Here is a 13,453-nt window from a genome sequence, read left to right on the forward strand (position 1 = left end):
AAAAAAAAAAAAAGTAATAATAATAATAAAATTCCATATGACCTTAGTCCTTTCTTGGAAAAAAGGGAGCAGTGTTTTCAGAAGATATAGGAAATGCTGACGTCACTCTGTCTGGGGAAGAATATGTTATTGTTACACACTGAACAACGGTTTTTTCCTTCTCTGGTTTCTTAGCGTAGAACAGATATACATCCTGGTCACAGTGACCTTGTGTTTTTGCAGAATCTTTGATTTGAATAGATTAAAAGCATTTGCCTTACATGCCTGATTCAGGCTTTTGTTGACTGTAGATAGGCTTGTCCTTCCCTTGAACTCTTCCTAACTGAAGGTTGAAACACAGTAGTTTTGTACTACTGTTATGTATACTTCAATTTATGAAGTAATATGAATTTTATCTCCAGTGAAAAACAGTGTAAGAAAATAATACACCAAGCTGGAATTTTGCCACACTGCAAGGCTTTCTTCCGGAGTACTGTAGAAGGCAGTTAGAGTTAGTGCACACAGGTGCTCGCTGAAAATGTACAGCAGAGCAAATTACAAAAATGCAAGGAAAAGGTAGTAGTGCCCTTACTTTTCCATATAACCATGATAATGGCGTGAGCCTGTGTATCCTGAAGTTGACTGCAGCTGTCCCAAAAGATTTCATGTCTTTCAGCTGGCAACTTAGAAGCAGGCAATTCCTGGATGACCCTGACTTTTCTTTTTTATTAAGTTCTCTTGGAATAGACAGGTGAGGAGGATGACCAGGTCTGTAAAAGCTCTTATCAAAGAGAAATGCTTTTTCAAGCTCTGCTTGGTTAATAAATAGGTGGTAGACTTAATTATAACCAAACAGAAAAAGAAATGCAAATCATAGTGTATTTTATGTACTCTTGTTGATAAATTGGTCTTAGAGTACGCAAAATAAATTGATCTGTGAGAGGTTGATCACTGCTAGAAGGAGATATATCAGTTTCTCAGGTGAATTTCCCCTAAGATAGATTGGTTGGCTTTGTAGGTGGCATAAGTCATATCCTTAGACTATACATTTCAGTAAGGTGTATATGGACTGAAATTCTGTAGGTGCTTTGTATGCCATTAAATTAATGTGAGATGTACGTGCTGCGACTAGAACATATTTGAATTTACTTTCTGCTTGAGCTACATTATGATGGCTTTATTGGGCAAAAGTAAATCTGGGATCTCAGTCTTCCCTTCTGTAACAGAAATAAATAGATAGTCTGGATTGACTTTTCTGATGATGATGGATATTTTATTGTTTTTATTACTTTCTTTAAATTCTCCTCTCTGCAATTGCTGGCAGCTTTGAAAACAGCTGCAGTCAGTGTTTTCAGTATTTAGCACTGGTCTTATTGTCTCTGGGCGTTATTAACAAGAAAAAAGATATTTAAGAAAACTGGATGTAAAATGAGTAATTCAAATGCTGAGAACCTGAAGAATTTAGGGTTCTTTTTGCTGGTCTGTTTGATTTAGGCTGACTCCTTCTGTTTTACTACACCTGTGAAGAATTTTTAGCAGCTTCTTTCATTTACAGTATGATGGCATGCATCTGATGTCCACGTGCGACTTCTCTTGAATATCTATCTAGAAGATTTCCTTTTCTCTGCAGCTATTCTACTTAGTGGTCTGAAGGGTAGAATGAGATTGGGGTAGAAGATCCGTGAGCAGGAGTTCTTCATATTTGTGGGATTACCATGAGGCTCTGGGTATGGTAGGCAAGGGATGTGAAAAGATAGAAAAAGAGGAATCTACGTGTGTTCTCCCACGAAGGTCAGATGAACCAATACCCCACGTAGCAAGTGTAATATCAAGACAGTGCTGCAAAGAAACAACAGCAAGTTACAGTCAGAGGTGACTCCCTCCTGAAGGAAGTAGAGGCTCCCATCTGCAGATCAGACCCTCTTTTCAGAAAAGTTTGCTGCCTCCCCAGGGTTTAGATCATCTTGGTACAGAATCCATTCATCTTGATGGGGACCATGTTTCTTGGCTTGTAACTTGGCAGGACTAACTGAGAGGACTTTGAACTAGGAAAGATGGAGAAAGAGTAGGATACTGTTAGGAATGCTGAAGCTAAGCCTTGGGATGGAACGATACCATCTGAAAGCGGCAAGAGTTGTAGGAGCACTTGTACTGCTCTAGGGAGCCCTGAGGCCTCAGGAGCACATCTGAAATGCTTATTTACCAACTTTTGCAGTAGGAGGAACAGATAGGATAAACTGGAAGCTCTGGTCCTTTCCCAGAGCTCCAACATGGAAATTAGTTAGACTTAGTGCAATGAGTCCCATGACTGGAGTGCTGGAAAACTATCTAATGTCCAGGAGGGGTGAGCAGAGCAAACAAAGTAAAGGTGTCTCACTGTGTGTAAGGGATAGTTTAAGACTGTACTGAAAGACATTTGAAGAACAAAGCTGTTATCAGATATTGTCACTGTGGACTTATGAATGAGAAGTCTTGCCTTAGTAATCTGATCTCTTTGCTTGGTGTTGCTTGGTCACTTGCTTGGTGGATGAAAGAAAGGCACAGCATGTAATCTTTCCGGAACGTAGTAAGGTTTTTGATACTGTCCCTCACAACATCTTTCTGGACAAATCAAGTTTTGAGATGCATTAAACGCAGCATGCTCAGCCATTCAAAAGAGGTGATTCTCGCACTATATTTTGCATCAGTGCAGCCTCACCTTGGATACTGTGCGTATTCTGGGCATCACAATATGAAAAGGATGTTAAGGTACTTGGAAGCATTCACTAAAGGGCCATAAGCTGGTAGCAGGGCTGCAAGACACGAGGGCACTCAAGTTGCCCAGTCTAGAGAAGAAGAGGTCCTCATTCTCTGCAGCTCCCTGAGGAGGAGAAGCAGAGGGTGGTGCTGGGCTCTGCTCCTAGTCACTGGTGACAAGATAGGAGCAGCACAGGACTGTGCTGGGGGAAGAGTCAGAAAAGATTTATTTACTCTTAAGGTGGTCAAACACTGGAAACCTTCCTAGACAGCTGGTGGATGCCCCATGCCTATCAGTGTTCAAGAGTCATTATGAATCATGTTCTCAGTGATGTGCTTTAACTTTTAGTTAGCCCTAAATTGATCTGGCAGTTGGATTAGATGATCTCTCAAGGTCCCTTCCAATTGAACAATGCTATATTCCCATGGTAGCTCTCAGTTTTCCTTTGGTGACCTGAATGGTCTGGATTTTGCAGACTGTGACTTATCAACAGTGTGCTGCACTGCAATTAAAGTAGCATTAAATCAAGGAGAGAGAATAGTTGAGTAACTGGATCGGAAAGATCTTAGCTAAGAACTAGATACTGAGCTTATGATACTTGTGAAGTACGTATTTCTCTGTGCTTCTAGGAAATTGCTATCTCTCTGTCTTCATATTCCGTTTTCCTCATATTTTCTGCTCTTCTGCCTATTCATATGGCAGGGTTTTCAGACTGGGAACTTGATCATGATATGTATAGGAATGCTCACTAGTACAACTAGTCCTGAACACAGCAGGGGCTTTAGAGAATGTAGTTGTTACACAAAATAATGACTGATTCTTTCATCTGAACAGGACTGTTCACAACTGTGTGGGAAGAGATGGCAGCGCTACTGCCTCCAAGGAAAAGATAGCTATTGGCTAGGAGAGGCTTCAGGGTGCAGAGTGGAAGGGAAATCACTCTCTGTTGCTAAGCTCTACGTGAGAAAGGTCTGCATGTTCTGTCGAAGTGGATGGTTCAAGTTGGGAAATCTTGGTAGAGGCTTAGAAGCAGTTTTCTCTGTCAGTCTGTCAGTTAGATATTTGGACTGCTTTTGCAAATGTGAAATTCTGTCTCTATAATTTCTGAAAAAAAGGTAATTTGCAATTATTCTTAGGGGGAAAAACTTAGCCAAGATATCTGCAGGCTAAAAATGTCTTGCAGTTTCATAGTGACTTTCACTGGAGACTCTGTATGTTTTGCTAACATGGATTAATATCACAGAATATCTCCTGCAGTCTAGTATTTTTTTTATCCTTGTTTTACATGTGAGTTAATAAATGGATGAAATTCTGGATGCACTGAAGGCGGTGGAAAGGGATCAGTAAGACCAATATTTCATCTTTAAAGCCTGAAGTAATGTAACTAATAATTCAGTTTACAGTTATACTGTATTTTCTGATGTCTTGTGAAGATAGTTGCCCTTTAGTTACTAAATGCTTTTTCCAGCTTGTTGAGTAATGTAATATGTTATTCCACCCCAGCAGTAAAGCAAGATAATTAGATATTTTATCTTTATTCCTAATTTGTGGCCAACTAACACTTGGTACGTCAGTTATCCTCAAAACATCATCAAATCTAGCTTAGACTGAACTCCAAAGTGTGGCTTCTTACTCTTACCTAAATTAAGCCCATAAGCTGTGTCAGATATGCACATAAATACAACAGTAAATAAATTTGAGCAGGGTGGTTATCATTTGAATTGCTCATACATCAATCGGTAGTGCTAAGACCAGCAAAAATGCTATCTCAGGCTGGCAAATGTGCCACGTTTGCTGCCCACAGAGAAGTCTGTGGAGAGTTGGTGCGGCACCTTTGGGCCGCCAGTGAGGAGGCTCCATAGGGAATGTGTGTGGGAGTGAAATGGAGAGAGTGATAGTGCCTCAAGGGGATGCAGGGTGAGAAACAGACAGTATAACAACTTCTGCAGACTTGTGAGTTTCAGAAAAAAACCTGCCAACACTGGAGTACAGAACATAATTTTAGGGCTGTTAACAAAAACTCCAGAAGATACTGGGCTGCAGAGCACTTAGTTCAGAGGTAGGCTGACTTTAAAGTAAACAGAAGAGCAGATGGATTTTTTTTTACCCAAGCTAGCGTGGGCTTTTGTAACAAAATAAACTATGATTTGATTACTCGCTGTTACCATTGCAAAACTATTTGACTTCAGAAGACAAGTCTCTGACGCACTTTCTATAGCCTTGCAGCTGAAAACGTTGCTGTTGCCTGGCTCTGATCATTGAATTTGCTGAACAAACCTTTACAACCACACTACTTCAAAAATGTAACTGTATGCACACAGACTTTGCTCAATTAATGATGACATCCAGTAAGTGATCGGGAACGTAAATATTTTATCATCTGTCAGGAGAAGACAGCTTGGATGTCTAGGTCATATGTGTAGTGCTCAGATGATAGAAGATTATGCTTAATTTTATAAAGAATTTCAGTGTTGCCTTTCTATACTCCTGAGGATCTGTACATCAGTTCATTTTTTGAAAAAACATTGAGAGGTGAAGGGTATGTGTAAGTGTGTTCAGAGTGGATTCTTTTGGTTTAACTTTTTTATGATATGCAGAATACACAAAAGAGTTTCTGATAACACTGACTCCCCTAGTTGTGTGTGTAAGGCCTTAGATACTGAGTCCATATATGTGCATGACATTGCTGCAGCTCTTGTGGAAAAAGAAAATGTATCAATCTGTCAAGAGACTTATGTTCTGGTTAGCTTTATAAAATGAAAGCTGAAGGATACCTGCAGCTGCATTCTCTTTAACATTGACCTTGTTTTGTATTTAGAAAGTCTCTGAAGTACTTATCAACAGAAGGGCCGCAGCTTTCTGGGCAAAATGGTTTCTTACTCAGTTACAGTGGTGACAGTGCCATCTCCTTTAGGCTTTTCTCTCAGTAATGTAGGTAGAAGGCTCAGCAGTGCATTTACTGTGTTAAGCAGTCTTCAGATTGATGAAGGAGCATGAAGATGTCACGTTCTTCTGCTGTGAGTGATGTTGAGTATAAGGTGGCTCATTGTATGAAACTGGGGAGTGTCAGCCAGGTCAGAGTTGACGTGGTGATGGGGAAAACACCCCTATCAAAATGGTTGGCTAGAGTTTGGAGGAAGTATGCGTTGCGAAGAATGCATACAAAGCAAGCTGAGGCAAGCTAGCCCTTGTGATATTGTGCTTAAGATCATCTGTGAACGCAAATGTGATTTTGACAGCGTAGCCGTTGCCTTAGGGTGAGAGCTTCCGAGGAGAATGTATCAGACTGATCAAGTTGCTCCCACTGTAACAGTATTGTTCTGGTGTTTTTTCACTTGAATAACCATTACAGGAAACACTGGTCTAGCATTGCATTCTGCATAACAGAGGCTGTTTAGCTTTTTTATTTTACTTTTTGTGTCAGAATGACTGTTTTGTGCAGCTCCCTGCTGCAACCTGTGCTGTGTGACTGGTGCTAAAATCTTCCCAGACGAGAGCCCACTGAAAAGCTGTGTTGATGGGAAGAGAAGACAGTTATCCTACCTGCCTTGCAAACTGTGCTGCAAAGGAATCCTTTTCTGAATGGGCTTATCACCCTTCACTCGATACAGAGGAAGCTCAGTTGCTAGCAGCTTTCAGGTGACTAAAGTTAGATCAGACAAATTCCACTGCAAGTACTGAAATTTACCTTATTTCTTGTTAATATGAGTTCTGTTCTCTTGAAAAAAGTCATAGCTGGTCAGTAGAAGGAGAAAAGCACCTATTTTATTTGCGTGGCTCTGCCTCCTGCCTTCTGAATCATACAGCACCCTCACAGGCCATCTCTTTCATGACAGCGGGTGAGCATGGAGAAGCAGAGAAGGAAGAAACACCCTGAGTACAGAGTGGGAGACCAAGTCATCATAAAGCTTTCAGGAAGAGTGATAAATGAGGAATGCTGAGAGAAGCAAGGAGCCAATGCATAGCTAGGGCTCAGAAGAAGGCAAGCAGGATGTTTTGCTGAAGCTTAGAGGGGACTGTGCAGGGTTTCTTGAAGCACAAGAAGGCCTCTCAATGCTGCTGTCCTGAAAGCAAACCTAAAAGAATGGACCTGCTCTGGTAGCATGCTGTAATAGGTGAGGGATGGATCATGAGTTCTCTTACTTTTATTTTGCTTCGCTCAACAGAACTAGCAATGGATTGTCAGGGTTCCCTTGTTCTAGTTGATGTTTAAGTGGAACACAGTTTTAGGCTGTAAAAGTTTCTGAGTGTGCTTTTGATACATTCAAGGTTTGTGTGGTTTTCTGGTGAAGAAGGAGGAAAGGGTTGCTACACAGAGCCAGTGACTGCAGCTTTGGTTTTAGCTTGAATGCTATTTATACAACAACAATGCATGGTACAGTGACCTTTCTGCCATTCCAGACATCCAAATAAAGCAGATGCTTTAAAAACAATCTGGCTAATTTACTTGAAATCTGCAGTTTTGGCTGGAATGTATTTTAACATTTCAAATAACTTCCTCTCCAGCACATGAAAAATCAGTTGTTTGAAGGACAAGTGGTTCATGAGCCTTGCTCATGAAGAATATTTATGATTTTTCAGTTTGATTTTGACATATTACTCTACCAATATCACTGGTGATTTTTTTTCCTTCCGCTCATATAGAGATAGATTTTAGCACATTATAAGTATTTCATACAAGCAGTATTTTCATAGGGCAGAGTTGGATAGAAACATGAAATATAGGTGTCTGTAGCTTGTGTAAGAGGATAAGGCTGTTCAAAGGGCTGGCTGTAGGGCCCAGTCTGTAAGGAGTGATGAAATAATCTGCTGCATGAGTTCCAAGAAGATGGAGCCTAGCATGGCTTGCTTTGCTGCAGACATAGTGTAATTTTCATGGGGGAAGTGAATTTGTAGCATTCTCATTTGCATACATGTATGAAGTTCCCGCACACACATGTTCTTCTCTTAGACTATGGTAGAACAGCTGGAGTTGCTCTTAACTCTTCCATCATTCTACCCTCACAGAATCATAGAATCATTTAGGTTTGAAAAGACTTTGAAGATTGTTAAGTCTAACCATTCACCTAACACTACAAGTCTACTGCTAGACCATATCCCTAAGCACCACATCTCAAATACCTCCAGGGATGGTGACTCCACCGCCTCCCTGGGCAGCCTGTTCCAATGCCTGACCACCCTCTCCATAAGGACATTCTTTCTGACATCCAGACCAAACTTCCTTTGGCACAACTTGAAGCCATTGCCTTAGCTCCTTTGAGAAAGTTTTTGAAAATGACTATGCAAAACATATTCCTAAAACTAGGCTCAGCAGCAAACTTATAAAAAATGGTTAAAAAGAAAAAAAAAAAAACACAAAAAACCCACAGCTATTATATTTGTGTCTCTGTTGTTGCATATAAGGCACTATAAATAAAGTGCTCAGCAAGATCCTGTCATAGAGCTGAAGAGTGTATATTAAGATGTGCTATGAGGACTAAATTCTCTTAAGGAACTTTCTTCCCACCTCTCTGAAACATTCCCAAGATTTCCAGCTACGCATACATGCAAACACCTGTACATGGGCTTTATACAGCTGTTTGTATCCCTATCCTTTACTGTTATTTTGTTTACTGGAGGTTTCTCAGTGTGTTATAAGAGTTAGATTAATAACGCTTTGGAATTGATGCTTGTTTTCTTCTTCTGGCTATGTAATTGTAAATGGAGAGTGTCCTACCTCTTGTTCTGCTTATTAACTGATGGCCAGAAAGATTTATTTAGATTCTTTTTAATCAAGTGCTAACAACATAAAGAGCTGCAACACCTATCTTTGTCTCCTTCTAATCTAATCCATTGGCAGACAGAACAGAATCAGTCCCTGTTTGTGCAGGAAGGTTCATGAATTTCAAGGGAGCAGGAGAACGTGTCATATCCCATGTAGGAAAACTGGAGGAAGAAGAAGAGGTCATATACTCCAAAAGTGGGAGCTTTTGCCAGCCCTAGTGAGAGTGAGCTGAGTCCGAGTGAAGAACAAAAGCAGAGTCTTCTGATGTAAAGTTGTAAAGCAGAAATGGGAGCTAAGGGCAAATGGCCATTGCTGCTTTTAAAGAAAAAAAAAAAAAGCAAAAAATGAGTCTTTTGAGAAAGGAGGGAAAACTTGGGAAAGTTTCTTAAGAAGTATCATTTTTGGACCTGTGGGAGGAGGGAACAGTTTCAGCCAAAGAGTTTGATAGATGGGAGATAAAGTTAGGTGTTTCATGTTCTGTTTAGCTTTTGAGATCTAAGCTATCTTTTACTAAAGTATTTCCAAACGTTCCTTGGCCATAAACATTTTTTTGTAATATTCCCAAGCTTATTGCCAATTTCCTGACATGTTAGTTCTAACTGGAATCAGCAGTTGTTTTAAGGAAGTGATTGATTGAAGTGTTACATAGCTGGTATGACTTCCATTTCTCCAGCAGGTTTTCTCATCGCAAGGCTTTAGCGAGGAGCATAAGGAGGTTTTTTGCTCATTTATTTGGTTTTTTAATATCAAACTTTGAATCTTTAAAGAAAAATTTGCTTGATGTCACAAGTATATCCCCGGCATCCATATTCAAAGATGTTGAATGATCAGTAATGTAGTAGTGGAGAACTGAAACTTTTACCATGTTAGACATGCTTCAAGTGTTAAAGCATTTTGTCTTTTAGATGTATAGCAGATCAGCATTGGAAACAGAGATAGATTTATTAGGTAAGAGATTATTATTACAGGAAATAATTATTAATTATTATTATAGGAAAATAGCTAGGGCTTGCTGGGCTAAGAGAAGATCTTGCCCTTAAAGTCCAGTTGTTTTAGTTTAGGAATGAGATGTGACAAATGAAAGAAGTTGGAAAGTGGCTGAAGAGTGCTGGCAGATATGCTCTTCTGAGTTCTTGTGGGACTCATTTCTTCCCAGAGGAAAGCATGCGTTGTGCAGGTGGTTCTCATCTGTACCTGTGCACAGATTTCCAGGTCAGCCAAGAGCCATTACTGAAGTTGCTTTGAACCCCCTTGACACAAATAGTTAAGGAATGCTTGGACAATCCAGTCTGGTGATTTGGCTGTAGGGTCAGGAATAACCAACTGAGACATCAAAGCAAACACCTGGGAGGGACACCGTAAAACTATGCTACCCACTTCCAAAGTGATTACTCTCTAATAATGCAGGGAGGACAGATCAACAAGATTTGGTGTGGTTGGCATAGGAAATGGGTCAAAAGGTAAGTCTGCAAGGTGATTGTGCAGAGAAGTACAGCAGGGTTGAAGTATGCCTTGAAAGAAGTAGCATAGTGGGAGTAAGAGCCAACAAAGGCAGTCCTGTGATGTATAAGATAAGAAATTCACCATAGCAGAGATGGGAGAGGATTGTTGTTTCAAGATCTGAGCGGTATCTGCTATAATAATCAAATGTACTCTTGAAGGCCAAGAAAAAGTTTGGGAGTATAGATAAAGAAAGAGGGTTGAAATGTCAAATACAAAGAACAGAGAGATGTAAAGAGTCTGGAGTGATACTGAGAAGGATCAAACCAAAGACAACATCTTTCCTTAACTGAGAACTATTTTGATGGTAGTCACAGGGTCACAGAAGCACAGCAGCATTGGATAGCTGAAATGTTGCTCAGTAGTTCATTGTCACCAATATCAGGTTCTGAGGAAGAGAGTACATTGTTCATGGAGGCAGTCTACAGGCTCTGTGCTGATGTCTGCTCGCTAAGTACTAGCACATTCTGTGCTCAGGAGCTGCAAAATTGTTAACACAAGTTAACTATAATAATACAAATGCTAGGAAGGAGTATGTGTAATATGGAGAATCCTATATTCCAACTAACCTGCCTCAATTGGGCCAGTTTCAAGCAGACAGTTTTCACAATTTTTGATCTTGATTTGTTAGCAGTTGTCCCTGAGTAGCTCAAACTGAAATTACCCTCTTTGTTTTCTTTTCTGGTGTACCAGACGTATGCTAGTACGTCACAATAATGTTTTGCATTATAAGATTCTACTGCACCATGTAGTTCATAAAGTCTTTTGATTTTCTTGTGTTTAATAGGAAATAGCCCGTTATCTCCGACCTGGAACTTTGCGTGCTATCTTTGGGAAGAACAAGATTCAGAATGCTGTCCACTGCACAGATCTACCAGAAGATGGACTTCTGGAGGTAAGACTTGTTAGATAAACATATGCTTTTATATCATAGGAAATTTAAGGTGAAAAACTGCACTTGACAGTGTTTTAAGCTGTTGAAGTGTTTTATTTGTAGAATAGCTTTGCTGGATTCCAGTGATCACTGAGAAACAAAAGCAAAAAGTTTATAAAGAGCAATGAACTTATTTAATTCAGATACTGTAAAAATTTGATCTATGCTCTTTTCTTGAACACACATAGTATGCTAGAATACTTAGTGAAATGAAAATTGAGTCTTCTGTTTGGCTGAATATATCTTTTGAACTGGACACCAACATCTAGCAGTGCTTCTGCAAGGACACCTTCATGGCCTCTGCTTGGATGACCACTATAACACCCAGTCTGGTATGTCCCAACAGAGAGCTTGTGACAGGCCTGGGATGTTTCAGGCACTAAAGGTTCAAATTCTTCACATAGGCACCAGTTTTTTATTGATACATGGGGCATAATTATGCATATCATATGGTATTTCCCATGTTTTATAGTAACTTACTAAAAGTTTGGCTTTGTATGCTTTCATTAAGTCCAATAAAGTGGAAAAAAATGAATTAAAGGAATTTGTAAAGGCAGAACAAGCTCAGTCACCTAATGCCATGCCCCAAAGATGAGGTCTGGACAAGAGATGTTGAAGTAGTGTGTCAGTGTATCTTGGATGGATCTTTTCATCAATGCATATGTTTCTTCAGTGCGTACATAGCTTCTACCATACTTTCTACAAGCATTTATGAGTGGTTTGCTGTTAAACTATAGCAACGTGATGAAGCAGCAAGAGTTTTCCTAGCTTGGATAACTTCATATGGCCAAAAGTGAGGGGAGGAAGAGCAGCTAACTGCGTCATGATCTCCCATCATGAGGTAAAATTAGATGTGTGGGTTAAAGTGCTGTTTGACAGGAAATTGCATCTAACTTAAAAAATAGCATAGTGTTAATTGAAAATTGCAGCCAACATCAACAAAGTCACAGCTTTTTAAGCCATTTCCAAGCTGGCACTGAAAGTTGGCAACTTCTAATTTCTGTGCAAGGGGTCTGGATTTAAACAAGCAAGCAGTTATTTGTCATCATGTACCTAAGATCTATCAGTTATTTCTTTTAAATGGCAGTAGAAAAAAAGACGTAATCCACAAGAAAAAAGAGAATCTCACTAACACTGATACAGCATTTTAGTACTTCAGCAGAACTCTCTCTTTCATATTCACTGTTGGTCTCCTGTATGCTGTTTGGTGGTGCAGAGCAACTATAACTCCATTTTGCTGATGGTTTAAATTGAGTTTACAGCCACCATAGGCGTAATTGTATACAGAATGTGGTTCTTCATGTTTCTAGTTTCTTCTATACAGTCCAGGCTAAAGCAGCAGTGGTAAAGGGCATCAGTTGAGTGAATGCTTAAATTTGATTGACAAATGAGCATTATATGAAAGCCTTTTACTGTCAGAACTGTACTTTATGGAGTTTCCTCCTTTCTGTGTTTTGTAAGAAATGGAGGTGCCTGAAAATGTAGGTAAGGATCTGGATTTGATTAAGCTTTCGCGAATTATGAAAAATAAATGATCCAGTGTGCTCAGAAGTGATCCTTGGGAAAAAAACTTCCTCTATAAGCTTTTTGTACTTAAAATCAGTCACAGAGGTCTCACTTGCTTGGCATGCAGAAGCCAGGCTTTCCCCTTGCCCAACCCCATTAACTGTAATAGTGCTGTATGTCCTGGGCAAAGAGATGCTGTGGCGTGCAGGACAACCACAGAAGAAAACTTCAGCCAAAGATTCCTGGGCCAGGAAATATGCTGTTTTCAATGAATGGTGGAGAATGTTTTCATTCTGTAATGAATAATTGAATATTTTAATATATTGAATTGAACAGAGTGATTAGCCTCAGAGGGGGAGAACCCAGGATAGATAAAGCTCTTGTAGAGGAGAATGAGCTTGGCAGTCCTACCTTGGCTCCCTATCCAAATGTAGCAGTGGGATTTGCTTCTTTCAGAGTAGTTTGTGTGCATTTGTTATGTCTGTGTCCTGGAAGATGTAACTGTTACTGAGATGTTAATGCTGCTGTTCTGATAAAAACTTTACGGTATCCTTGTAGGACAAGGGATTAGTAGAGGGGGAGATTGGAGTAAATGTACTGCTGTTATTTCATTGACTGAAATTTCAGAAATAAATCCGACCTATTAGGTTTACAGTACAAAGATGAACAATCCTTTTAAAAACCCCAAACGAAAGCATATAATCGCTAGCAATCTCGTTCATTTCTTCAGGTGGCATTGTTTTTTTTGTACTGGATTACTACTCTATTACAGGTATCATCCAGTATAGTTCAAAACCCCAGACTATACGCAGATTATTGCGCTCTTTTTTGCTGTTTTAAAAGGTGAATTTGGCACCCTGAAGTCAGGCACAAGAGCTAGGAACTTCAGAGTTTCATTTTTAACTCTGGTGCTGATTTTATGTGAGTTCGGCCAAACCCCTTTTCAAATTTTGGCATGGAACTATTTGGCACTGTTATTCTGTATGTAGATGTTCTGACTTAGTATTCCATTTTGGAGAAGGCAAAAATAAGT

General features: G+C 39.7%; 1 protein-coding gene across 4 annotated transcripts in view; it reads left to right on the forward strand.

The window, feature by feature from the left end:
* NME7 (NME/NM23 family member 7) overlaps positions 1-13,453 on the forward strand; it is an 88,716-nt gene that overhangs the window by 60,970 nt on the left and 14,293 nt on the right. For 3 of the 4 annotated variants that reach the window (XM_031556175.1, XM_031556181.1, XM_031556183.1), the window contains exons 11-12: positions 10,768-10,875; positions 11,652-11,755. In XM_031556175.1, coding sequence (XP_031412035.1) covers positions 10,768-10,875; positions 11,652-11,711 — 168 coding nt within the window. In that variant the 3' untranslated portion in view covers positions 11,712-11,755. The remainder of the gene's footprint in view (positions 1-10,767; positions 10,876-11,651; positions 11,756-13,453) is intronic. The other variant, XM_031556180.1, reaches the window with a different exon arrangement.

The sequence above is a fragment of the Meleagris gallopavo genome, chromosome 1 (genome assembly GCF_000146605.3).
Source record: "Meleagris gallopavo isolate NT-WF06-2002-E0010 breed Aviagen turkey brand Nicholas breeding stock chromosome 1, Turkey_5.1, whole genome shotgun sequence".
Classification (NCBI taxonomy): domain Eukaryota; kingdom Metazoa; phylum Chordata; class Aves; order Galliformes; family Phasianidae; genus Meleagris; species Meleagris gallopavo.